Here is a 26739-nt window from a genome sequence, read left to right as displayed (position 1 = left end):
TAATTCATGAAAAGGAGGAGTTGAGGCACAGACAACAGAAGGAGTTGTGCAGTGCGGCAGTCTCTCATGTAAGGCTTTGTCCTGGGAACATTCTGACAGCTACTGGAGTGACTCACTGCATTTTAACTAGTCACTGAGAAGCTCGGAGTCGGTTCAGCTGGCCGTGCTTTGCTGCTTCCTTTGTTTTTACCTGCTGAACACCCTCAATCACAGGACAGCACAGTTAATAATCTGCATGTGTGTCTCACACCTGAAAACAAGTCTGTGGAGTTACTGATCACAACCTCTCACGGGCAAATTGGGTCAGACCCAAATCATTGCAAGAGGTGAAGGGAGGGAGAGGGAGGAGAACATGACCTCAGTTTCCAAGCTCCAGCTCCCAACAGAGATCCTTTCGCACTAGTCGTGATGATTGAGGAGATTATGGACATGTGGCTGTTATAGTTAAAACTGACAAGGCTGTTTCACTCTGTAATTAACTAATGATAGAAATAATTAGAAACCTTTCAATTAGACATTTGGACCCTGAAGCTGAGCGGTGCGGTCTCTGTGGGAGTGTTTGTTCGGGGCAGTGTTGCAAGCCGATGTTCCGGCACATCGCCTCGCTGGATGCAAGCATGTGTGGGAGGAAAAGACAATTACCGCACACTGCAACTTCAATTATCTGACAGTGGCACACTGCTGGGTGGGCCACATCAATTTATGAGCTTCATCAAAGTTTTGCCTCTGATATTTCTCTGAAATTTTAGTGTAATTGTTGGCCTATATGGAATCTACAGCACAAAAACAGGCTTATGCAAGTATTTAGGACCCACATTTGTTTCCCACACCCTTCTTCATCCCTCCTTATCCTCATATCTCGTCAATTATTCTCCTTTATCCAACTTGCACTTAAATTAAGCAATGGTATTTGTCTCAGCCAAGTACTGAGGGAATTATTTGTTTCTTCATAGTACTTAAACCTGTCCCATTGAGATATCAAAAAAAAACATTGATACATTTTAGAAATTTCTAAGTGCTAGATTTTGGTAACTTCAAACGGAAACTTCAAACGTCTGACTAACCTGATTTAGTTCTTTATGAAGAGCCAACTGGTTGATGAAGCCAATGGAACAGGGGTAAATGCTGAATGTTATACAGATTTTATGGCCATTGTGTGATCGTCCTTTTAACTCTTTCTTTCTGCTTCTGTCTGTTAGGTATCGCAGGCAGTGACTATATCAATGCAAACTACATCGATGGCTACCGAAAGCAGAATGCCTATATTGCAACACAAGGACCTCTCCCTGAGACATTCGGGGACTTCTGGAGGATGGTCTGGGAACAGAGGAGTGCAACTATCGTTATGATGACAAAGCTAGAGGAAAAATCTCGGGTAAGATCTCGGGTAATCTTGCCAGCTCAATGTTACATTTTGAAAACTATAAAGGCAGAAGTGACTGAAGAAGGGTTTGCATTTCTGTAGCACCTTCTGTGACCTCCAGACATGCACAAGGTGTGTTACTGCTAATGAAGTATTTTCAAAGTGTACTCACTGTTGTAGTAAATGATGCAATCGAAAGGTAAATCATGTCTGACTAACCTGATTTTGTTCTTTATGAAGAGCCAACTGGTTGATGAAGCCAATGTTCAGCATGGAGGCACACTGATTCATTAGCTGAGGTGGGGCAGTACGTGATAATCAGCAGGATGTTTCAATGCCCATGTTTAACCTGTAGCCATGAGGCTTCATGGGGTCCAGAGTCAATGTTAAGGACCTTCTGGGCAACTCTCACCTGACTGTAAATCAGTGTGCCACCATCTGTACTGGATCTGTCCTGCCAATGGTAGACGACACACTCAGGGATGGTGATGGTGGTGGCTGGGGCACTGTCTGTAAGATATGATTCCATATGTATGACGACGTAAGGCTGTTGCTTGACTAGCCTGTGAGACAGCTCTCCCAAATATGACACACGTTCCCAGTAAGAAGGACTTTGCAGAGTTTACAGAGCAGTGTTTGTGCTGCTGAGGGCAATGCCAGTTGGTTTGTCCGGTATGATTCCTTTTTGACTTTTTTTGTAACATTGCAGTTCAACTGAGTGACCTGCTAAGCCCTTTCAGACAGTTAAGAGTTAACCACGTTGCTGTGGGTCAGGAGTCACACGTAAACCAGTGTGGATAAGGACAGCAGATATTCTTCCATGAAGGACATTAGTAAATTAAAATGATTCTCCCAAGAACTGGATGGAAAATGAAAAAGTTCTTACGGGCAAGTGGAACATTTAAAAGACAGTTTGACCTACCTCAAAGAGGTCAGATTGCTGGGTAATGGAGAAAAGACTCGAATAGTGGACTAAATCAAGATAGCCTTTTCAAAGGGTCAACACAGTTGTGATGGGCCAAATGGCATCTTTCTACGCTGTAGGGTCCTATGATTTCCACGCAGAAAGTAGACGTAAACAGCAATTAGATAATGTCTAAATCATCGGTTTTTGATGGTTTTGTTGAGGATCTGTTCATGTGCGAACTTAGCCCTAGAATGTGAGTGTTTGCAAGCTCGTGAACTTCAATGAATGCAAAAACTGTCCTCATGCACACTGCTCATACCACTTTCAGATGCAGTGCTCCACAGAGCTTTGGACTGGCTGCTCAGCTGGCCATTTAAGATCTCTGGATTCTTCCTTATATCTTTTCCTTTGACCAATGTCAATAAAATGAGAGGAACTGATAGTTTTGGGTCAGGGCCCATTGCTGCATTATAGGAAAACAACAGTAGGGCCAGTCAGTTCACTGTGAAGCACTCCAGCTCCATATAAATGCAAGTTCTGAAATACACTCTAGATGGAACCACTCCACTCAATCTGCTCCATGTAGCGTTGATTGCTATGGATTACTGCAGTTGGTCTTGACATAAATAAGGCTTCAATTGACTGACTGCTGGTACATTCTCTTAACAGCTTTAGCTTGGCAAAGGAGGGCCCTGTCTGTAACAATAGCGCCCTCTTCCCATTGATGGTTGTACATGCAACCTCATCACAACTAAGGTGTCTGAGTGGCTCTGCTGGGTGTAAAAGGCAGCCGGCCTGTAGTCTGTTTGCTTTTCTATTGAGCTAGTGCTTCCCCCAGTGGGGATATCTTGTCCAGCATGAATGCGGCAGGAGCTGCTTACTGCCCTGTGTTTCCCTGCAGCTCTCTCACCATGTGAGGTGGCTGCCTGTATTCCCCTGACACAGCCTTCATAATGTCAGGTCACAAATAAACATCAGAATGCCGGAAATACACGGCAGGGCTGCCCATGTCCGAAAGAGGAAAAACAGCTTAACATTTAACCACAGACGAAGGGTCTCTACTCGAAAGGTTAACCTGTCTCCTCTCTTCACGGATATTAATGTACCTGCTGTGTGTTTCCAGAATGTTTTATCTTCATTTCAAATCCCCTGCGATCGCAGAATGTTCACAGACTGAGGGATGGATTTTGTGGCTTTGTTTCTCTGGTGGCGAGGGCTCACGATAGTGGCACCGAGTAATCTAGACGTTTCCTTTTCTTTTGACTGCTTATTTTATTTCTGCTTCTGTTTTACACCCTGTCTTTTACATAATAAAATGGTGCCACAGAATGGTGACTTTGTAAACTTTTCAGTACTCCTATATTCCTGTACTCGAGTACACGTGACAATAAAATCTAAACCTACAGTGCAAAATCTGGTTAGGTTTGGGTGAGAATAGCTCATCTGCAAATTTGTTGCTCCTCATCAGAAATGGACCGAAAGCCTATCTGGCAAATATGGATGGACTTTCATGTCTTTGACCATTAGATTAGATTCCCTACACTGTGGAAACAGGCCCTTCGACCCAACCAGTCCACACCGACCCTCCGAAGAGTAACCCACCCAGACCCATTCCCCTCTCCCTAATGCACCTAACACTATGGGCAATTTAGCATGGCCAATTCACCTGGCCTGGACTGTGGGAGGAAACCGGAGCACCCGGAGGAAACCCATGCAGACACAGGGAGAATGTGCAAACTCCACACAGATAGTCACCCGAGGCTGGAATACGAACGTGGGACCCTGGTGCTGTGAGGCAGCAGTGCTAACCACTGTGCCACTGTGTTGGCTGTATCCAGCAGCTGGTCTACAATATACACCAAAGAAATGTCCTGCTGAAATCTGCTTTCCACCAATTTAAACCTATATTTATACTCTGTTATCACAGCACAACCCAACATAGAAAAAAATTTGAAACTACCTTATCAAATAAAACTCTGACTCTGCTACTGCCATTGCTACAGATTCCTCACTACAGTAGTGTTCGTACTACTCTGTACACATTGTGTGTCTATCTCTTTCCATCCTTACTGCAGCCATTCTCCGCTGAAGCCCTCAGCTGTGCTTATCTCACTTCCCAGACTGACCAGCCTTTGGTACCCACAGATTTGGAATCATGCAAAACTCTTCTGCCTGAATCCTAACTCGCACCAAGTCCCACTGGAAATACTCACTGACCTATGCCTCAAATGTAACGTTCTCATCTTTATGCTCAAATAATTGTTCAAGGCATTGACTTTACTGTCTCTATTATCTAATGTAACCCTACCATTCTGAGAATTCTACATTCTTCCATTTGAGATGTTTTATGTTCTCTACATCCGTGCCTACCCCATCTGCTGGCATTTAGTGTTGAGGTATCTGTATTCACTGTCTCTGTATAGTATCTATCCATTGTATATGCCTATGTTCCTATACAGGAATCTGTCTACTATATTTACTGTGTATGCCCAGTCTCTCTGTACAGGTATCTGTATTCACTGTGTATATCCATCTCTCTGTACTGGTATCTGTATTTACTGTGTGCATCCAGTCTCTCTATACAGGTAGGTATCTGCATCCACTGTGTACACCCGCTCTCTCGGTACAGGTAGATATCTGTATTTACTGTGTACACCCAGTCTCTCTGTACAGGTATTTGTATTCATTGTATATACCCAGTCTCTCTGTACTGGTATCTGTATTTACTGTGTACACCCAGTCTCTCTGTACAGGTAGATATCTGTATTTACTGTGTATACCCAGTCTGTCTGTACAAGTAGATATCTGTATTTACTGTGTATGCCCAGTCTCTCTGTACAGGTATGTGTATTCACTGTGTATATCCAGTCACTCTGTACTGGTATTTGTACATACTGTGCACATCCAGTCTCTCTGTAGAGGTATCTAACATGGCATCTGCAAACCCTCCAGTGATTTATTTTCATATGTCTTTGTGCAGGTGAAGTGTGACCAGTACTGGCCTGGCCGAGGAGCAGACACCTACGGAATGATACAGGTGACCCTGTTGGACACCATCGAGTTGGCCACGTTCTGTGTTCGAAATTTCTGTCTTCACAAGGTAACTAACTTCCCAAATACATTTAATGTTGTCAAGGCCGTTTGTGAGTTAAGATTGAAGTAGGGGTACAAAACTGTGGAAAAAGTGAAAAGATTAAATGTTGGGAGGAGTAAAAATGAAATTAAACATTGAGGTGAAATAAGATGTGTCTAGCATACTCCTGTTTGCTCAGGCTTTTAATTCAATGTGTAAACCTACAAATTAGGAACAGGAGTAGGCCATTTGGAATTTATTAGAGTACTTTCCGTGGAATCTGAAACAGATGCAATGCGTAGTAGGAAATATGACAGAAAATTAAACGGAAGCATCTCAGTTTTGTGAGCTGGTTTCACTGGGCCGCGGGCCATTACAGGAACAAATAGCTTTTAATGGACCAAGAAGCCTTTGCATATCTATAACCTTTTAATGTGTTCTGGTACTGCACTAAAATAATAAGAGGTGCTTGGTAAAAAGTCAAGAACGTGTATGTGGCATGACAACTCATCAGAATTCGTAATTGGTCAGTAGACGAAGAACCTAAGGGAATCAAAGATTATAGGGACAAGGCATGAAAAGTAGAGTTAAGGGTTATCAGGTCAGCTATGATCTCAGTGTCTACTTCTGCTCCTATGTCTGATGGACATATGGTCTTATGATGAACCAATATGGAAAAGTGTGCATTTGCTTTTAATTCTTAACCTTTCATCACTGCACACAATAGGATTGTCTTTGAGTGTTTAGTTTGGGCAAGGTGATGGGACATACATGTGACCACGCCACCACTTTATTGTGACTTCCTCAAAGGTCAGACTTGATTTGCCTTTCTCAAAACATCTACCTCTTGTACAGAGGAAGCCAGGAAATTCCTGACTGTTCTTAAACTAAGAGCATCTCTCATGTAGTCACTGCTCATCGGTAAAGAGTGAAGGTTTTACAGACTGACAGAATGACAGTAAAAACAGTGATACAGAAAATTAAATAAAGCAGCAGTAGTTAGCTTACAATAGGCCTGCTGTGTCAAAAGATGGTTGGGGAGGAACCAGAAACTGAGGGTGATAAACAGTTTCACAGTTTTATGGGCCCTAGTTGGAGAGAACAGGAATTCACAGCAGGGTAGAAGTAAGTGACATGTGATCTTTAACATCCACATGAGAGGACAGACAGGGTGTCACCTGTGAGATTGTGGAACACCCCTTCAGTGCAACACTGAAATGTCAGTGTATGTTCTTCTAATTCTGTGGTAAAGGACACACCAGTGGTTCAAATAGTAGGCAAAGAAATTTTATACACTCCAGTTTGGGCGGCACGGTGGCTCAGTGGTTAGCACTGCTCCCTCACAGCGCCAGGGATCCAGGTTTGATTCCAACCTCACACAACTGTGTGGCGTTTGCACATTCTCCTCATGGGTTTCCTCCAGGTGCACCAGTTTCCTCCCAAATTCCAAAGATGTGCAGGTTCAGTGAACTGGTTGTGGTAAATTGCCCATTGTGTACAGGGATATGTAGGTTAGGTGCATTTTTGTCAGGGGAAATATAGAGTAATATGGTAGGAGAATGGGTCTGGATGAGTTACTCTTCAGATGGCCAGTGTGGACTTGTTGGGCCAAATGGCCTGTTTTCACACTGTAGGGAATCTATGGTAAATAGAGCCTTGCTAAGTATTGTAGTGTGGAGGATTTATGTGTGAGAGCTGATAGTTAATGGTGTGTGCTGGTGAGGCTGGACTGATATTATTGGTAAGATTGAATCTATTATTTCTAGTCCCTGCTCCAAATTCCATTCCCTTACTATCCATACCTCTTCCTGACAATAGTCTGAAATTTACACAGTCGGTTTGTAACATTAGTGTCACTTGTGATTCCTGAGATGAGCTTCCAACGTCATGTCATCTCTCCTATCTTCATAACACCTACCTTCAAATTTTGTCTGTATTTCAGTTCTGCTACTGAGGCCTTCATCCATGCCTTTGTTACTCCATTGCATTCATGCCTGGTCCCTGTATTCTAAACCCCACACCCTCCAACATCTTTGGGTCATCCAGTTTTCCAAAACTCCTTTGATTAGGGGACATACCCATTTGATTGGAAGATGGAGCTATAACTCCTTTATTCAAAAAGGGGCAAGACAAAAAAACAGAAAACTACAAGCCAGTTAGCTCAACATCTGTCACTGGGGAAATGTTAGAAGCTCGTATTAAAGAAGTGAAAAGAGGTCATTTGGATAACTTCATTGTGATCAGGCAGTGTCAATATGGTTTTGTGAAAGGGAAATCATATTTGACCAATCTATTGGAGTTCTTTGATGAAGTAGCATGTGCTGTAGATAAAGACAAACTTGTGAATGTACTGTACTTAGATTTCCAGCAAGCATTTTATGAGGCCATTGAGGAAAATAAAAGCTCATAGTGTAGGATTAGCATATTGGCATGATGGAAGATTGGCTGGCCGACTCAAAGGAGAGAGTCAGTGAAAATGGATCTCCATCAGGTTGTCAAGAGGTAGCAAATGGTATGTCATGGAGATCTGTACTGGAACCTCAGCTATTTACACTTTATATAAAACAGTTACACACAAAGACAAGAGATATGGTTGTCAAATTTGCTCACAACACAAAGTCAGGTCAAGAAAAGGACTCTGGAAGTCACAAAAGGATATAGATAGGAAAGTGAGTGTGGAAAGATGCGACTAATGGAGCTTAATGTGGGAAAATGTGAAATTGTCCATTTTGTCAGGAAACATAAAAAAAAGCAAATTATCTAAATGGTGAGAAAATACAGAGCTCTGAAACGCAAGGTGATCTAGGTGTCCTCATGCTTGAATTGCAAAAGATTAGTTTGCAGGTACAGCAATTAACAAGGAGATCCAATAGAATTTTATTATTTGTCGCAAAAAGTTATGCTTCAGTTGTGCAAGGCACAGGTGAGACTGTATTTGGGATACTGCGCACAGTTGTACTGCGGCACAGTGGCTTAGTGGTTTCCACTGCTACCTCACAGTACCAGGGACCCAAGTCCAATTCCACCCCCGGGCAATTGTCTGTGCGGAGTTTGCACATTCTCCCTGTGTCTGTGTGTGGGAAGCTTCAGTTTCCTCCCACAGTCCATGGATGTGCAGGGTTAGGTGGATTGGCCACACTAAATGCCAATAGTATCCAGGGATGTGTAGGTTAGATGGGTTACCCATGGGAAATGCAGTGTTTCAAGGATGTGGTAGGTCTGGCTAGGATGCTCTTCAGAAGGTCAGTGTGAATTCGATGGACTGAATGGCCTGCTTCAGCAGTGTAGGGATTCTATGAGTAGTTTTACTTATGTTACTTAAGATAACGGTAAAGTTGCCACAGTTCTACTGGACCATAGGGCTGCTGTCTCGTGACAGAAAGAGAGAGAGAGAGAGAGAGGACTGGTAGTGGTTTAACCTGAGGGCCATCACATCTCAGGTGAGGGGAGAGGTTGGGAGGGTGAAACCTCGATGGTAATCCTCTCCTCTCTCTCCCTATTCCTCGCCTCACTAGCATGTGTCATGGGCAACAAACCAGAGATAACAACTCTGTTTTTTCTAGCTCTAAGCTTCCACCCTAGCTTCATGAATTTCTGTCTCAAACAGAAATTAGTTTTTTTTCCCTCTCAGAGTGTATTGAATCTTTGGAACTCCCTTCCTGAAAAGGTGATGAAATCAGAATGCTTGAATATTTATAAGGTAGAGTTGGACAGATTCTTTTTGTTAAGCAGAGGTAGGCAGGGATGTGGGTTTATGATTACAGCCAAATCAGCCAACTTCATATTGAACTGCTTGAAAGGCTGAATAATCTCATGCTCCTCACTATGTAGAACTCTGCTGTCTGTGTCTAAATTCACAATAAGTCCCACTCATTCTCAGCCCTCTATGTATTAACCTACACTGGCTCCCAGTGAAGCAAAGTCTTGATATTAAAACTTTCATCCTTGTTTTTCAACCTATCCAAGATTATGCCCCACTATATTCTTCCAAACGCGCAACCCTCCAAGGTAATTCTAACCTGTACATTCCCAAGCATAATTACTACATGGGTGGCGGTTGTGGCTTCAGTTGTCTAGGCCCAGCCTGTGTCTGCGTGGGTTTCCTCCGGGTACTGCGGTTTCCTCCCACAGTCCAAAGATGTGCCGGCCAGGTGAATTGGCCATGCTAAATTGCCCCTAGTGTTAGGCGCATTAATCAGAGGGCAATGGGTTACTCTTCGGAGGGTTGGTGTGGACTGGTTGGGCCAAAAGGCCTGTTTCCACACTGTAGGGAATCTAATCTAATTCCGTCCCTGTGTTTCTCTGTCTCCTTCTGTCTCATTCTCCTTCTCAAGTTCTCTTCAAAACCAATATCTTTGACCGAACCTTTGGCTATCTGATGCAATATCCTCTCGTGTCATATTTAAATTGATAATGTTTGTATGCCGTTTCTTTTTGAAAGGGGGAGGGATTTATTAAAGATACTACATAAATAAAAGCTGTTTTTGTAAAAAAGCATAAGGGCAGTCTCAGTATTGATGACATAGGAGTCGATACCTGAGTTGGACAGTCTGCGTAGATGATAGAAAAGTCAGTGTCTGAGAATAAGATTAACACCAAACACCAAGATAGTCCTTCCATGTGACCAAACTTCACACTCTGAGCTCCAGAGAATTTAATCATACCATCATACTTGATAAACAGCATTAATCTCCAATTTGGTTACCACAGGGATCCACTTAATTATCCACAACCACGGGGATTCTGGCACATAACAACCTACAGATGGAGAATGTGAATCATTTCAGGAAAGCTTTGGGAGGCTAAGGACAAAAGTGTTTCAAATGTCATGTTCCAGCATGCATTTATAATGTACGAATGAGTTAATCACAGAAGAATATTCAAATAGGCCTTTACTTAAATGATTTCATCTCTTGCTAATACAGCATTTTTTCATCACTTTTATCTTGTTTATGTGCTCATCAAGGTGTTAGTGCTGGGAATAGCTCTCCATTATCTGCCTGCATCAGGGAGCTGTAGATTGTGATCCGATAAAACTGCATTGCTGGCATAAGAAATAGAGGCAGCAGGAGGAGGAGACACAGTCTCTTGAACTGTCTCTACCCTTCAACACAATCATGAGTGAACTGCATTTCTTTCACATTTCTATCCATTCTCAATATCCCTTAATTCTTTCATCCCATCTCTCCAGTGGAGATGCAGACACTGTGAACGAGGAGCTCTAGCTTCAGATGCAACTTGCTGGCAACAGACAGAGTACGTCTGACCTGTACAACCAGGTTGATAATCAGCATGATGACCCCTCAACACATTTTCCACTATTCCCCAACGGGGGAAGAGTGTATGAAGATTAAAAACCAAACAATTTCTTCAGTCCTTTTCCTTAATGATGTTAAAAATCACACAACACCAGGTTATAGTCCAACAGGTTTGTTTGGAAGCACTAGCTTTCGGAGCGCTGCTTCTTCATTAGGTGGTTGTAATGTTAATACTTTAGGTTCCTCACTGTCCTTAGACCTTTGCTTCTTCACAATTGTAGGTATGTTTTTTCTGTCTTCAACTGTTAAGGTAGACAGAGAATACTTACTGAATCTCTCTACCATTTCCTTATTCTCAATTATAATGGTCCATATCTCAGCTTTTCAGTTTCCTTTCAGTAATCTCTTTCTTTTCAGGTAATTGTAGAGACTTTTCTATAATTCACTTGTGAAACATCAGCATTGCTGGCTGGGCCAACATTTATTGCTGGTCCCTAGTTGCCCTTGAGAAGGTGGTGATGAGCTTCTTTCTTGAACCGCTGCAGTCCATGTGCTGCAGGTAGACATTCAATGATGCCATTGATGGGGTGGAATCAAGTCCAGGATTTTGACCCAGTGACAATGAAGGAATGGCGATGTATTTCCAAATCTATGTAGTGTGTGACTTGAAGGGGAACTTGAAGATAGTGGTCTTCCCATGTATCTGCTGCCCTTGTCCTTCTAGATGGAAGTGGTCCTGAGTTTGTAAGGTGCTGGCTAAGGATATTTAGTGAATTTTTGAAGGGCATCTTGTAGATCAAAGAACAAAGAACATTCCAGCACAGGAACAGGCCCTTTGGCCCTCCAAGCCTGCGCTGATCCAGATCCTCCATCTAAACGTGTCACTTATTTTCTAAGGCTCTGTATCCCTTTGCTCCCTGCCCATTCATGTATCTGTCTAGATACATCTTAAATGACGCTATCTTGCCTGCCTCTACCACCTCTGCTGGCAACGCGTTCCAGGCACCTTCAACCCTCTGTGTAAAGATCTTTCCACGCATATCTCCCTTAAACTTTTCCCCTCTCCCTTTGAACTGGTGGCCCCTAGTAATTGAGTCCCCCACCTGGGAAAAAGCATCTTGCTATCCAACTTGTCTATATCTCTCATGATTTTGTAGACCTCAATCAGGTCCACCCTCAAACTCCATCTTTCTAATGAAAATAATCCTAACCTACTCAACCTCTCTTAATAGCTAGCGCCCTCCATACCAGACAACATCTTGGTGAACCTCCTCTGCACCCTCTCCAAAGCTTCCACATCCTTTTGGTAATTAGATGGTACACATTGCTGTTGCTGACCGTCTGTAGGAGAGGGAATGGATATTTGTGGATGGGGTGCCAGTCAAATGGGATGCTTTGTTGTAGATGCTGTTATTGTTGAACCTGCACCCATCGAGACAAGTCGATTGTGCCTTGTAGATGGAGAGATTCTGGAAGTCAGGAGGTGAGTTATTGGCTGCAGTATTCTGAGCCTCTGACTTTCTGCTGTCACCATTGTATTTATATGGCAAGTCCAGTTCAGTTCCTGGTCAATGGTAACCCCCAGTTTTTGATAATGGGAGATTCAGTAATGATAACACCACTGAATGTCAAAGAGCAATGATTAGATTGACTATCTTCAACAAGAGACATTGCCTGGTATTTGTGTGGCACAAAAGTTACTACCACTTGTGTGCCCAAGCCTATATATTGTCCAAGTCTTGCTAAATTTGGATATGTACTGACTGCTTCAGTATCTGAGAAGTCGCAAATAGTGCTGACTGTGTGCAATTGACAGCGTACGTTCCCACTCTGACCTTACGATGGTCATTGATGACTTAGCTGAAGATGGTTGAGCCAAGGACACAATTCTGAGGAACTCCTGCAGAGATGTCCTGGAGCTGAAATAACTGATTTCCAACAACCACAACCATCTTTTTATGTGCCAAATAAGTGACTTCTACCAGCAGAGAGTTTGTCCCTCGGTTCCAGTCAACTCCAGTTTTACAAGGAATCCTTGATGCCACATTTGGTCAAATGCGATTTTGATGCCAAGAGTAGTCCCTTTCCCCTCGCCTTTGCAATTCAGCTGCCCGTGTTTGAACCAAGGCTGTAATGAGGTCAGGAGCTGAGTGTCCCTGAGCAGGTTGTTGCTAGGCATTTTACAATCCACTTCTTCCTAATTCACACTCCTTCTATTTCTCCATGTTCATCAATTTCTTGGTTATTATTTACATATTTTTCAAACCCTCCAGTTCCTCAGGGTTACCCATTCTGCCAACATTGTAAATTTTATTTTGTACTATTCTTCATTTCTCGAGTTAGCTCTCACTATACAACGTCTTGAATTAGGTTTTCATTTTTCCAGAGAATTATGATTTATATCTTTAAATGTTTGCAGTTGCTTATTAATCTCCTATATTTAAATCTAATTAGATTAGATTAGATTTAGATTAGATTACATTACAGTATGGAAACAGGCCCTTCGGCCCAACAAGTCCACACCGACCCACTGAAGTGCAACCCACCCATAATGTCCCAATGAGTGTAATTAACTGTCATTCTTAATATAACATGAGATTTGAAAACATGGGAGGCTCAAAGATCATGAAGCAGGAATTCCTTATTCTACTGACCTCTGATCATTACAAATGTGAGGGGATATTGAGATTCAACAAGTATTTACTGTGGTTTTCATGGAGTTATGGAATTGTTTATCTGCCTGTCCCTTCTTGTATCACTGATCTAGGCAAATGGCAAACGGGGTGTTATCCAGCATTTTTCTGAGAAGGCATTTTCAACCTGTATTGGTACTTTCAAAGGGATTCAAACTCTGTGGCAGATCACCAATGCTGGGAGTCCAGGTTGGTCACGGTTCCAGGATCGACAGCACTAGTTGCTTCAGTTGCTGCTCCTTGGAAGGACCCATTGGCGAAGTGTTCTAGGGTGGGAATGGTCCTGCCCAACACTGGATGCATACCCTGGATTCACAACTCTTGGGTAAATCTGGGATTCCACAACATTAACCATCTCCAATTCATCATTAATGCCTTTTTTGGTTTAAAAAAAAAGTACCTTGGGATTGTTAAGTAAAGCTCGCATTTCTCTGATTTGACTTTCAAGCTGACAAGAGGCTCAGGTGGTGTCTAGCCTTGCTAACAGCTTAATCCAGCACATTCATGAAGGTGACAAGGGCATTTTAGAACCTAAATGACATTCTTGTTTATTTGTGAAGTCCCCCAATTGCGTGTTCGGAATAGCATCTTTTGAAAGTCCTAGCCTTCTGAATGAGGCTTAACCTGTGGATTGTGAGAGTTGTCGCAACTTGAGTTTCCTTGGAGTGGGGTTTGCTTGTGAATGCATTGCAAAACAGGTGGTAAACTTTATTGGAGGCTAAAGTCTGGCATGAGACCAATGGTCAAGAAGTACGTAAGGGGAAATTCAAAAGAATTTCAATGAGATTGCTGCCCCTAATGTGGACTCAAAGGTTCTAACCATCATGACAGACCTGAACTCACTAAGTAAGCAACTGTTCATGGAATGGCAAGTTTCAAGCAAGTGTTATTGGTACCTCCAACAGTAGGTGGTGTGTGTGGGGGAGGGCAGCTGGAACAGTCAAATGGATCCTGTCTGCAAAAGGGGTGTCTTTGGAGATAGGATGCCTCATGGGGTAAAGGAGCTGAATCAGGAGACACTGGCACTCATACTGTACTACATTATTGAAGCTGTCGAAAAGACTGAGATGTGACTGTAATGACTCCTAATTTCAACCACACATGGATGGGCTAACGTGGAAGAAATAATAGGCCAGTGTAATTAGAGAAATAAAAGTGAAAGGCTTAGAACAGCGCCTTTGATAGGAATACTGATAAAATTGAAAAAGAAATAGAAAGATCGCGACTGAGATAAGGTGGTCAACACCAAATAGTTTGATACTAATTGACTACCCGTTAACAAGTCTGGTCTGCTTCCAAGTCCACATTTCATGCAGGACAATGGATCAGTATCTGTGCAAACAATTTAGAAAGGTGGAGGTTTCCTGAAATCTTGTTTGGTCTGGGCTTGATGCAAGGCAGTGAAAGCAGAACAAGCTTTGACAATGAATTTCATAATCTTTCTGTCATTATTCTCACGTTGTGTCTGGCTCAGTTCAAAGGAGTCTAAGATAACTCAGTATGAAGGATAGAATACACCACATGTTTTCATTTTGGACTGGGCAGCCTTTTACTATATAAGTTTTTTTTGTGAATGTCTGAAAAATAAATTTGCATTCTGGCTTTAATTTTTAAATCAGTAATCCATTATTCTCTGCTTACTCCTTGTCTTACAATGTTCAGGGCTACCTATTAAACCTTCCATCTCCAACAAAACCGAATCAGTTTGAAGTAACAATTCCTCTTTGTCAAAGTTATTTCAAACAAATTAGCCAATCCAATTCACTCCATGTGATATCAAGAAATGGCTGGAGGCTCTAGATATTGCAAAGGCTGTTGGCCTTGACTATATTCTGGCAATATTATTGAAGATGCGCTCTAGAACTTGCCATGTTCTTGGCAAGCTGTCTAATACAGTTACAACACTGGCATCTACCCGACAATGTGAAAAATTGCCCAGGTGTATTCTGTACAGACAAAGCAAGAAAATCTAACTCAATCTATTACCACTCCGTCAATCTATTCTCCACCATCAGTAGAGTGATGGAAGGTTTCATCAACAGTGCTATCAAGCAATAACCTGCTCAGTGACGCTCAGGTTAAATTCCACCAGGGCCACTCAGCACTTGACCTCATTACAGCCTTGGTTCTAAAGAGCTGAATTCCAAGCTGAGGTAGGAATGACAGCCCTTGACATCTAGGCCACATTTGACCAAGTGTGACATCAAGGAGCCCTTGAAAATGTGGAATCGTTGGAAATCAGAGGGTAAATTGTCAGCTGGTTGGAGGCATATTTGGAGATGATAAGGTGGTTGTGGTTGTTGGAAGTCAGTTATCTCAGCTCCAGGACATCTCTGCAGGACTTACTCAAGATAGTGTCCTAGGCCTAATCCAGTTGCTTCTTTCATTGACATTCCCTCCATCTTAAGGTGTGAAATGGGATGTTCACCAATTGTTGCATGGCGTTCAACACTATTCATGACTCCTCAGATACTAAAATAGTCCAAATGTGCAAGACCTGGACAATATTCAGATTTGGGCTGACAAATGGCAAGTAATATTAATCCCACACAAGTGCTAGGCAATAACCAGCTCCAACAAGAGACAATCTAACCATCTTTGACTTTCAATGGTGCTGAATCCCCCACTATCAGCATCCTAGGGGTCTCACCATTGGCCAGAAACTGAACTGGACTAGCCGTATGAATACAGTGGCTAGAAGAGTAGTTCAGAGGCTAGAAATCCTGCGGTAAGTAACTCATAGGGAGATAAAGCATGAACAGAGTACTGAGTTGGATGATCAACTACGATCATATTGAAGGCAGAGCAGGCTCGGAGAGCCAAGTATCCTACTCCTGCTCCTACTTGCTAAGTTTCTATATTCTGACTCCTAAAAGCCTGTGCACCATGTATAAGTCACGACTGTGATGGAATACTCCCCACTTGTCTGTATGACTGCAGCTTCAATGGTATTCAGGGTACTTGGCATCATCCAGGACAAAGAAGCCCAGTTCATTGTCATCACATCCACAAACATTCACTCCTTCTACTCCCAATGCACAGTATTGTTATATATATTTATGTGGTGTGTACCATCTACAAGGTGATACTGTAGAAAACCCACGACCATGCCCATCGAGAAGTTCAAGGGCAGCAGACACATGAGAACAACGCCATCTTCCTGTTCCTCTCCAAGTCACTCACTGTCCTGACTTGGAAATATGTTGCTGTTCCTTCTGGGTCAAAATCCTGAATCCATCCCCCTGCTAATGTGTGTCCACCCAACTAAATGGATTGCAGCAGTTCGAGAAGTCGCAACCCCACCTTCTCAGGGGCAGTTGGGGATCTAAGGATGTGTGCAATATGTGTTGGTTCAGCCAGTGGCTACACATCCCATTGATGATTTTTTTAAAAGTGTGGAGTCATGGACTTGGAAAAGACTAACAAGGGAAGGGATTAGACTATGAATGGTCGGTCCCTAGAAAGTACTGACAATCAGAGGAACATTGGTGTGCAAATCACCAGATGCCTGAAGATAGCAGGGCAGGTAGATAATGTGGCTCCGAAGGCAAATTAGGATAGTTGCCTTTATTAGCCAAGATAGAGAATATAAAAGCAGGGAGGTTTTGTTGGAGCTGCATAAAACACTGATGAAGCCACAACGGAAATACTGGGTGCACTTCTGATCCCCACATTATAGGAAAAGATGTAATTGTACTGGACAGAGTGCATAGAAGAGTGACCAGAATGCAATGTGGGCTGGAAGTTCTGAGTAATGAAGAAATATTGGAGAGGCTGGGTTGTTTTCCTTGGATAAGCAAAGGTTGAAGTGACTTTGTAGAGGGGCATAAGATTAGGAGGGGCATGGATAGGAAGGCATATTTTCCCAATGTTATACGTACCATTTGGAGGGGGATGGGGGCATGGATTTAAGAGGTGTAGTAGAAGGCTAAGAGGATAGCTGAGAAGAATTTCTTTTCCCTCAGAATGGTGAGAGTATGGAACTCTGTCTGAAAGGTGGTTGAGCCAGAAACTCTGGTAACAATTAAGTATGTATTAGCATTTACTCACTTGTGTTGCCACAACCTCCAGGTCTATGGACCAAAATACAGAAAGTGGAATTCATACTGGTCTTTGTTAACCAGCAGAAACCAGGTAGTTCAATAGCCTCCTTCTGCCCTGTAACTGTCCATCAGTCTAGTATTTAAACATAAACATAACCAATGACGAGCAGTCACGCAGCAAACTAATTTCCTCCTTCGATGTTTGAGGAAAGTGGATTACTTCTCCCTTTTTTCTTCTTCTACATACTCCAAATCCATGAATTGATCTCAAATCTCTTCATCTGTACATACAGTTTACCTGCTGAGTTTTATATTGATAATTATTGATACTTTTGAGGGATCCCAACCATCTGGACTTAAACTAACATTGATCTGTAAAGTAGTCTGTTCATTGTTTTTTTGAAACTAGAGTGAATCTTATATTGTTTAAAGTGAGTGTTTTTGATGCTGTAACTGGAACAATAAGGAACCCCCAACATCATCAAATAGCCCTAACCCAACCAGACTTGCCGTATATAGATGCAAAGTGAAGCTGTCTCAACTCTGCCCCAACACCAACCACCGATGAGCACATCTACTCTACCAACGTCTTGCCAACTCTTAGAATCCCTATAGTGTGGAAGCAGACCATTCGGCCCGTCAAGTCCACACTGCCCCTCTGAAGTGCATCCCGCTCACACCACCCTACCCCTTGTAATGCTGCAGTTCCCATGGTTAATCCATCTAATCTGCACATCTTTAGACTGTGGGAGGAAACCGGAAGAAACCCACGCAGACACTGGCAGTATGTGCAAACACCACACAGTTACCCAAAGATGTAATCAAACCTGACTCCCTGGCACCGTGAGGAAGCAGTGCCAATTACTGGGCCACCGTACCATCCTAATTCGGTCAGCCCGAATGAAGTGCAGCCAGTTTTATGCAATGGGCCCATGCCTGTCATGAATGAGATTAAGACTGTTGAGCAATGCGGATTATCACAATATCAGGTTTGGATGAGTTCAAGAGACATCTGTCCATTTTAATAAAACAAGACAACTGGGGTCAGACGACTTATAAGCATTAACTTCTCTCCATCGGGGATGCCAGACCTGCTGAGTTTGTGCAGCAATTTCTGTTTTTGTTGATCTGTCCACTTCTGTTGGTGTGTGAATTCTTGTTTTGGTTGAGCAGCTTTTTTTTAAAGCCAGTCCGTTCAGTCATGTCGCAACATACCTCGGAGTAGGTGGAACTTGAACTCAGGACTTCTGGCCCAGAAGTAGAGACATTGCCACTACACAACAAGACCCCCATTGTAATTATTCTTTGTTAATATTAAGTTTAAGTAGGGTTTAATTTGAGGCAGGTAATGGACATTACCTGGAGATTCACTTGTGCCCTTGTAAAGGATCCTATGGCACAGTAGTAATGTTCCTATCTGTGGACCAGAAGGTCTGGGTTCAAGTCCCATCTGCCCCAGAGCCATGTCCAAACAAGTTGATTAAAAATAATTTATTTATAAATACGCACAGGTTGCAGCTGTGGCTGTTGTTTTAGGAGATGGATAACAGGCCAACATGTAACTCTGCAAATACATTTTTAAAAAGTGTGTCAAATTGGCTGCATTTCCATCCTTCATCAGCTGGCATTCTGGAATTTAACATTTGATTAATTTAACTTTGGGCACTGGCTCAGGATGGCTGATTGTGAGGGAGTGCAATAGTCACAGAAGTTGAATCCTAAATTTCAAGATAGCACAGTTTTCAATAACCCATGAAGACAAACCCTCCAGTGATATCATCATTACGGTCTACTTCAACAAAAATATGTTAAAGGTCAGCTGAAGCAGTGTGAACCATTTGTCCTGGAACATTGTCCTGTTAGTTCACACTTACAATTCATACTTTTTATTTGTCATGGAAGTTTTACTGGGGAAGAAACATAACAAAATAGACAAGACGAAAAGGTGCAGAAAAGAGTTACAGGATGTTGCTGGGTTTGGAGGGTTTGAGCTATAGGGAGAGGCTGAATAGGCTGGGGCCACTTTACCTGGAACATCGGAGGCTGAGGGGTGACCTTGTAGAAGTATATAAAATCATGAGGGGGGGATGGTTAGGGTGAATAGTCAAGGTCTCGTCCTCAGATAGGGGAGTCTAAAACTAGAGAGCATAGGTTTAAGGTGAGAGGGGAAAGATTTAAAAGGAACCTAAGGGGCAACTTTTTCTCTCCGAAGTGGTGCGCTTATGGAATGAGCTGCCAGAGGAAGTACTGGAGGCTAGTACAATTACAGGATTTAAAAGGCATCTGGATGGGTATATGAATGAGAAGGGTTCAGAGGGATATGGGCCAAAAGCTGGCAAATGGGACTAGATTAATTTAGGATATCTGGTCGGCATGGATGAGTTGAACCAAAAGGTCTGTTCCTGTGCTGTCTCTACGACCATACCAGAAGTAGGTTTGCGTGCATTATAACATCATGAAAATGTTGAATTGTTGGAGCCTTCCTGTTCAGAATGATTAAGGTTCGAAGCCTCTTGTTTCTTACTTGGTGGGGTAGTGGGGGGGCACTGAATAGAGTTCCCAAATACAATACACATTAGCAATTGTTTACTGAGTACATGAGATCTGAGAATTCTCCATCCTCACTAGTGTAAATGAAGGAGAATATTCTCCAGATGCTGCAGTGATCTTAGATGGGCGTTTTTAACTGATCTGTTCTAATGGATCAAACTGGTCTTCACCCACAGCAGGAGAGGCTGCAGTCTGAGAGCAACACTGAGGCATCCTTCCACCCTGAGAGTTGCACAGTGGAGTTTCAGGCTCTTGCAGCGAAAGGCTCCTTGGAAGAGAATTCTTGTCAAATGAGTAATGAGTGAACCATATGAAAATGGCCCAACACTTCATCTGTACATTGTTTGCAAGAGTAGCGTTTTATTTCTTGTTTTCAGCCCGCCTCTCAGTCCCAAAGCTACTCCTCTGCTTTGGGAGCAGATAAGCGGATTCTGCTTTGAATCTGCCGTCACATTGCTGACTACAACTGGCATCTCTTCAGTCATGACCTTTCTCTTCTTCGTTATTGTGAAGTGGTCTGACAGCACACAAATGCCACCATGACCAAACCCCGACTGTCTCCTTACCTGATGGCCTCACACCCCCACCTTCCATAAAACACTGGAAACCATTCTGAAGCAATGACTGTCAATGATTTTATTCCACCCTGCCCCTCCCCCACCAAACATCTCTTTGCCTGAGGGAGGTTTGAAGTTGGTTGCTGCATGATCTAAAACACGTTGCAAATTTTAATTCACATATTTTATTGTCAAAAGATGTTCCATCTGACTGATTGGTGGTTCACCCAGATAATATAAAAGATTGAGCAGAGGAAATCAGAGTACAATGTCAGGAATATAGTCCATTGAGGGCAGAGAGATTAGTATCTGTGTATGTTCCAGACTTTCAGAACCTCCCAATTCTTAATCTAGAACCCATATCAATCGGAAAGTTAGTTCTCCAGTAATTTAATACCTTCAAGTAATTCACCTTTCTTGTATTAAAAGTTCTTACATTGCTCACTGCTTGTTGGACTTTTTCACTCTTCAGGCATCTTGCTTCAGATCATGTGATCGAATACATTCGCTGACTTATCATGAGCAGCCTCACTGGAGGCTGGCTCGTGTGAATATACTTTTCACATGAATTAAGTTTTCCATTCGAAACACAGTCATACCATTTCGCTTCCAACATGAAACTGTCTTTAAATTGGCCTACCCCTTCAAGTCAACTGTCCTGAATACTGAAAGGGCATCAAACAATCAATTTACAGGTAGCTGCTTAACAATCCCCAGATACTACACAGAGGTTGCCAGTGTCAAACGTGAGCAGAATCTGACTCCTTCTTCTATATATAATTTGAAAGCTTGCACTTAGCACAACATTAACTTGTATTTACGTAGCATCTTTAACATTAAGCATCCCAAGGTGCTTCACAGAAGCATTCAAAAGCAATTCACATTATGACCGACAGGCCAAAACAAGAGACTCAGGACAGCATGGTGGCTCAGTGGTTAGCACTGCTGCCTCGCAGCACCAAGGACCTAGGTTCAATTCCACCCTTGGATGACTGACTGTGTGGAGTTTGCACATTCTCCCCGTGTCTGCGTGGGTTTCCTCCAGTGCTCTGGTTTTCTCTCACAGTCCACAGATGTGCAGGTTGGATGGATTGGCCATGGAAAATTGCCCATAGTGTCCAAGGATGTGCAGATAAAGGATATTCTATTCTAGGGTTAGCTATGGGAAATGTAAGGTGATGGGGTAGGGGAATGAGTCTGGGTAGGATGCTCTTCGGAAGGTTAGTGTGGACTCGATGGGCTGAATGGCCTGCTTCCGCACTGTAGGGTGTCAATGATTCTTCTTTCTAAAGAATGCCTCAGTGTGAGTGTATGGTGGGGAATTTCCTGACAAAGGAAAGATTTACTCTGCAGAGATTAAGTTTGAAAAAACACTTTTGCCAAATAATGGTTAGCTCTTGAAGGAAAGAAGCCGGGTGTCCTTGCACATGTAGATGGGTCACTCAGCACAGAAGGTTGTCACTGGGATCTTCAGACTTTGCTCATTCGTGAGATGTTCAGAGGAATTAATTTAGAAGCCTTTCAGGGAGAATAACTTTTACAACTATTTCATAAGTTCCTAAAAAGCGTTGCTCATAAAGATGGTAAAGGGCCATCTGGGGTTCTTATTTGTTCTCCAGATACACCCCAACTGAATTCCCAACTATATCAAAATAGCCAAGCTCTAGGCAGCCAAACACCCAGAAATGCGAGTTCCAGTAAATCCAGCAATTGTCAACCTTGGCTGTTTATAGAGACTTAGAGTCATAAAGCACAGAAACAGATCCTCAGTCAAGTCGTATATGCCAACGAGACATCCCAATCTAATCGAGTCTCATTTGCCAGCATTTGATCCATATCCCTCTAAACTCTTCTATTCATTTACTCACCCAGATTCCTTTCAAATGTTGTAATTGTAGCCTCCTCCACCACTTCATCTGGCAGCTCGTTCCATACACACATCACGTTTAGCTGAAACCATTATGATTTCCAACATGTGGTTTTAAATAGTTAAAAGAAAAACAGGTTCAGTTGCCTTACTAGCACTGTAGACAAACCTATTTTCACGATCCTTCAGACATGAGCCCTAAAAAAAAACCAATAATGCAATCATCTTGGAAACAGCTGTGATAGATAATCAGCTAGTGTAGCCTCATATACTCCCCTGAGCTCTGGAATATTGCATTTTATTTTAGTCCTTTATTCCATCATATAATTCGAGTACCACTGAGTTTTTGTTGCACTTCCCTAATCATAAGTTTAAAAGAATCTTTGCAAAAATAAAAGAAAGCCAGTATTAACAGGGTATGAGTGTTTAGCACCTGGATTGCCACAATGCGTGTTTAAGGAGGGGGCTCCGAATGGAGGCCAGTTAAATACCTCACTCCTGCTGCAGATCCTAAATGAGTTATGAGCGAATATTTACTGCTATATGAGAAATTAAAAACTGATTGAAACCAAGTAAGAAATTCTACTTTTTATTTCAAAAGTAAGTGTAACTCCCTAATTGAGGATTAGTACTGCTTGGACGTCCTGCTGTCTCTCTCCACAACGCATTGATTTACTGCATCACCCTATTCGGAGCAGGATTCTTGTGAAACACACATGTATGTGAGTGTCTTATGTGTTTGACCAAATCTCTGAACCACTTCTAAAGGCAAAGTTGTTTCTCTCCTGAGCAGAATGGTTCCAGTGAGAAGAGAGAGGTTCGTCAATTTCAGTTCACAGCATGGCCAGATCATGGGGTCCCGGAGTATCCAACCCCTTTCCTGGCATTCCTGAGGCGAGTAAAAACCTGCAATCCTCCTGATGCTGGACCGGTGGTGGTGCACTGCAGGTAGGATTATTCTCTTATTTTGGTGACTTCCATGTTATGTGCCTCCAGCCCTTTCACATCAGATTGAATGATGATTAAGTCACTGCTGTGATTGCCACTGGTGTGAGTCAGGGGTTGACTGCTGAGGTTATAAATCGAAGTTAACCTTATATCAAATCTTTCCTTTGTAGCAGAAGTAATTCCTTTGACCAAAGGGAAAACTGTGTGAGCTGGTGATACTCTAGATTTATACCAGCACAGCTGAAAAGGAGATGTTGCCAACCCTCCAGGATTAGCCTGTGGTCTGCAAAAATTGACTATGTGAACAAAACATCCTAGCAATATTGAAATAAAACTGTCATTTTCTTTAAGTATTTCTTTTTATTTGACATAAAAATATTGAATATTAGAAATAAGTACTGTTTGATAGACAGACTGGCTATTGAATTGTGTATTGAGTTTTTTATGCTTTCCAATTGGCAGGAGTGTGCAGTGCATCACAAAGGTAGATTTGACTGATGACTGAAGTGCAGAGAGAAACTCCAGGAGTACACCTTATCACAGTTGCCAATCCATTGGGAAGTCCACAAAAGTCCTATATTCCTGGTTACAGGCTATTCCTGGTTATGGCCAAATGCAAATGAAATAGACAACTACATAGAAATGTGTTAATAGAAGGCTGTAATCCAGCTGGGTAGAAATAGATAACTGTCGTAGTCATCCCTAGAAAACATTGACTACACTCCACACTGACTTGTATTTTATTTAGGAGAAAGATGAAATTGCACATTTCATCTCGAGCACCAAATGCATTGTGTGCTCAGTGGTTACAGGGAAATGAAACTCCCAACAGTCGCTACGCCAACATATTTAATTTCTAAAACAAACATAATTTCTGCTTTCCAGGTCTATCCTGGCTACAGTTTTTTTTAGATTAGATTACTTACAGTGTGGAATCAGGCCCCTCGGCCCAACAAGTCCACACCGACCTTCTGAAGAGCAACCCACCCAGACCCATTCCCCTACATTTACCCCTTCACCTAACACTACGGGCAATTTAGCATGGCCAATTCACCTAACCTGCACATTTTTGGACTGTGGGAGGAAACCGGAGCACGCAGAGGGTACCCACTGAGACACGGGGAGAATGTGCAAACTCCAGTCAGTTGCCCGAGGCGGGAATTGAATCCAGGTCTCTGGCGCTGTGAGGCAGCAGTGCTAACCACTGTGCCACCGTGCCGCCCCAGTTATCAATCTTTAATCCTAACTATTGAAATAAATACATGTCTTCCATTTTGGACAGTATCAGTAACCTATTCTGATTGAGGTGTTTAATACCAATCTTTTACTGGTCACCACAAAAAAACTGTCCATTATTAAATCCATCTGTACACCTGCTAAAATCTAAGCATAGAACAAAAGTTTTTGTTTTAAAATATAGAATCGATTATCTCCAGTCCCTGCTGCCCACTTAGTTACTTGATGAGAATTCAGCCTGTGTTGCAGGCCTGTCAATTCTCATTTGGTGGGACTAATACTCATTTTGGATTAAATATGCATTTGGAAAAACAAGCGCTGCTCCATTTGTTTAAAGGTATTTGCAAGGCCTGATTATCATTCTTATGCCTGGCATTTCCACAGTATTAATCGTCCAGCATCTTGCTCATAAGCCCATTTGTCATGTGCGAGGACAGACATCCAGTCAGCTGTTGGCTCATGGGCCTCACCCAGCAGCAAGGATCTGTCTGACATCTTTCATTAGTCTAGGTCAGGGACACGAGAACCAGTTGTGGAACAAAGTTATTACATGAATAAAAAGTGCAAAGCAATTAGAGCTGTTAAAGTCTAAAATCTCCTTCATGCCATCCTGGGGGGGAACAGTCCCATAAACACAAGCTGAATTATTTCAACTCATCTTTCAGTGCTGGAGTTGGTCGAACCGGCTGTTTCATTGTCATTGACGCGATGCTCGAGAGAATAAAACACGAGAAGACAGTTGACATCTATGGCCACGTGACATTGATGAGGTCACAGCGGAACTACATGGTGCAGACAGAGGATCAGTACATTTTTATCCATGATGCACTGCTGGAAGCAGTGGCTTGTGGGACCACAGAGGTGATGGCCAGGAACTTGTTCTCATACATTCAGAAACTCACGCAGGTTGAGACAGGAGAGCACGTTACAGGAATGGAGCTAGAGTTCAAGGTAAGAAGACTGACCACATTGTTCTGGTACAGGTGGGAGGGAGGCTGGGGTGTACAAGTGTTCACTGTCCTAATAGCAGATAACCTGGAGGATCCAGGGATGATAATTTTGCTGGGTTTTTATATAATGGTTCCCAGCCCCCGTTAAATCGATTCTTGAGGTGACATTTAACATGGCTGACCGTGAGCTCACCTACTAGCTGAAGAACCAGCGAGAATCCTCTGTTGCCATTTTTCAAGAAGACTTGCTGCACTACATGTCAGTCAAGCAGTGATGGGTCTTCCCAGGATTAAGGACTCTGGACACAGTAGGCCCACACACCAAGAGCTTCCAGCCACTCCATTGCTTGCTCGCACCATTGAGGAGGCAGTGGCTGTTGCTGGCACTGCAGCCAGATGGGGTCCAGGATCACAGAGGGTCCCAGGTTATGGATGAGTGACGACAGGAGGGGAGTCATGGGGTCAGGCTGAGTGAGATTGACAGCAAAGGCAGCGATGAGGTTGCTCTCAGCAGTAACCCTGCCCACTCTCCTACTCGATGCCATGTCTCTCAATCAGTCACTGAACACCTTTGAATGAGGAAAAATCGATGTTTCAAGCAAAAGCCCTTCATCAGGAAGGAGTTTTGCCCGAAACGTTGGTTTTTCCTGTTCCTTGGATGCTGCCTGAGCTGCTGTGCTTTTCCAGCACCACTCTAATCTTGACTCTAATCTCCAGCATCTGCAGTCCCCACTTCTGCCTTTGAATGAGGGGCTACCCCTCCTATAAGTTGCAAGCAACCCCACAAACAGGCTTTGCTTTTCAGACTTCCCGCCTGATGAATCACTTACCTACCACTAGGTGAATGCAGCAGCAGTCTTTAAGTGGACATTAATGGCCTGTTTAAGGGCCTCGATTCATGATGGAATGGGAAGACCATCCCTGGTTCTTTCCACTCCCTTTTAATTGGGACAGGAACATGCCACCCTTCCAGCAACTTCAATGCCCTATTTATGCCACTTAATGCCGTAGGCAGGTTGAATCCTAGAACACTTCTGTGTTTAGGATTCCATTGATGGTTGGTCATCCTGAATGATTTCACAGAATAGCAATTCTACATCTGTAAACCCAGTGTGAGATGGATTGTGAGGACATTACAGTCAAGCGCAATTCAATCTTCATCTGACAGACCCTTTTTCCAGAAGTCGCTAGATAGTCCTAGAGAATGGGAACACTGGCTGGGTTTTCTGCTGTCTGGCACAGGAATGCCTGTCTCGGCTAAGATCAATTAACTGAGAACAGCCTGACAATTGAA

General features: G+C 42.9%; 1 protein-coding gene across 18 annotated transcripts in view; it reads left to right on the top strand.

Moving 5' to 3' along the window:
* The window catches only part of LOC122565203 (receptor-type tyrosine-protein phosphatase S-like), a 210088-nt gene that overhangs the window by 144558 nt on the left and 38791 nt on the right, over positions 1-26739 (top strand). For all 18 annotated transcript variants that reach the window (XM_043720928.1, XM_043720933.1, XM_043720934.1 and 15 more), the window contains 4 exons: positions 1200-1375; positions 5251-5370; positions 23105-23259; positions 25161-25446. In XM_043720928.1, coding sequence (XP_043576863.1) covers positions 1200-1375; positions 5251-5370; positions 23105-23259; positions 25161-25446 — 737 coding nt within the window. The remainder of the gene's footprint in view (positions 1-1199; positions 1376-5250; positions 5371-23104; positions 23260-25160; positions 25447-26739) is intronic.

Source organism: Chiloscyllium plagiosum, chromosome 31 (genome assembly GCF_004010195.1).
Source record: "Chiloscyllium plagiosum isolate BGI_BamShark_2017 chromosome 31, ASM401019v2, whole genome shotgun sequence".
Taxonomy (NCBI): domain Eukaryota; kingdom Metazoa; phylum Chordata; class Chondrichthyes; order Orectolobiformes; family Hemiscylliidae; genus Chiloscyllium; species Chiloscyllium plagiosum.
This window is presented reverse-complemented; position numbering and strand designations above follow the sequence as displayed.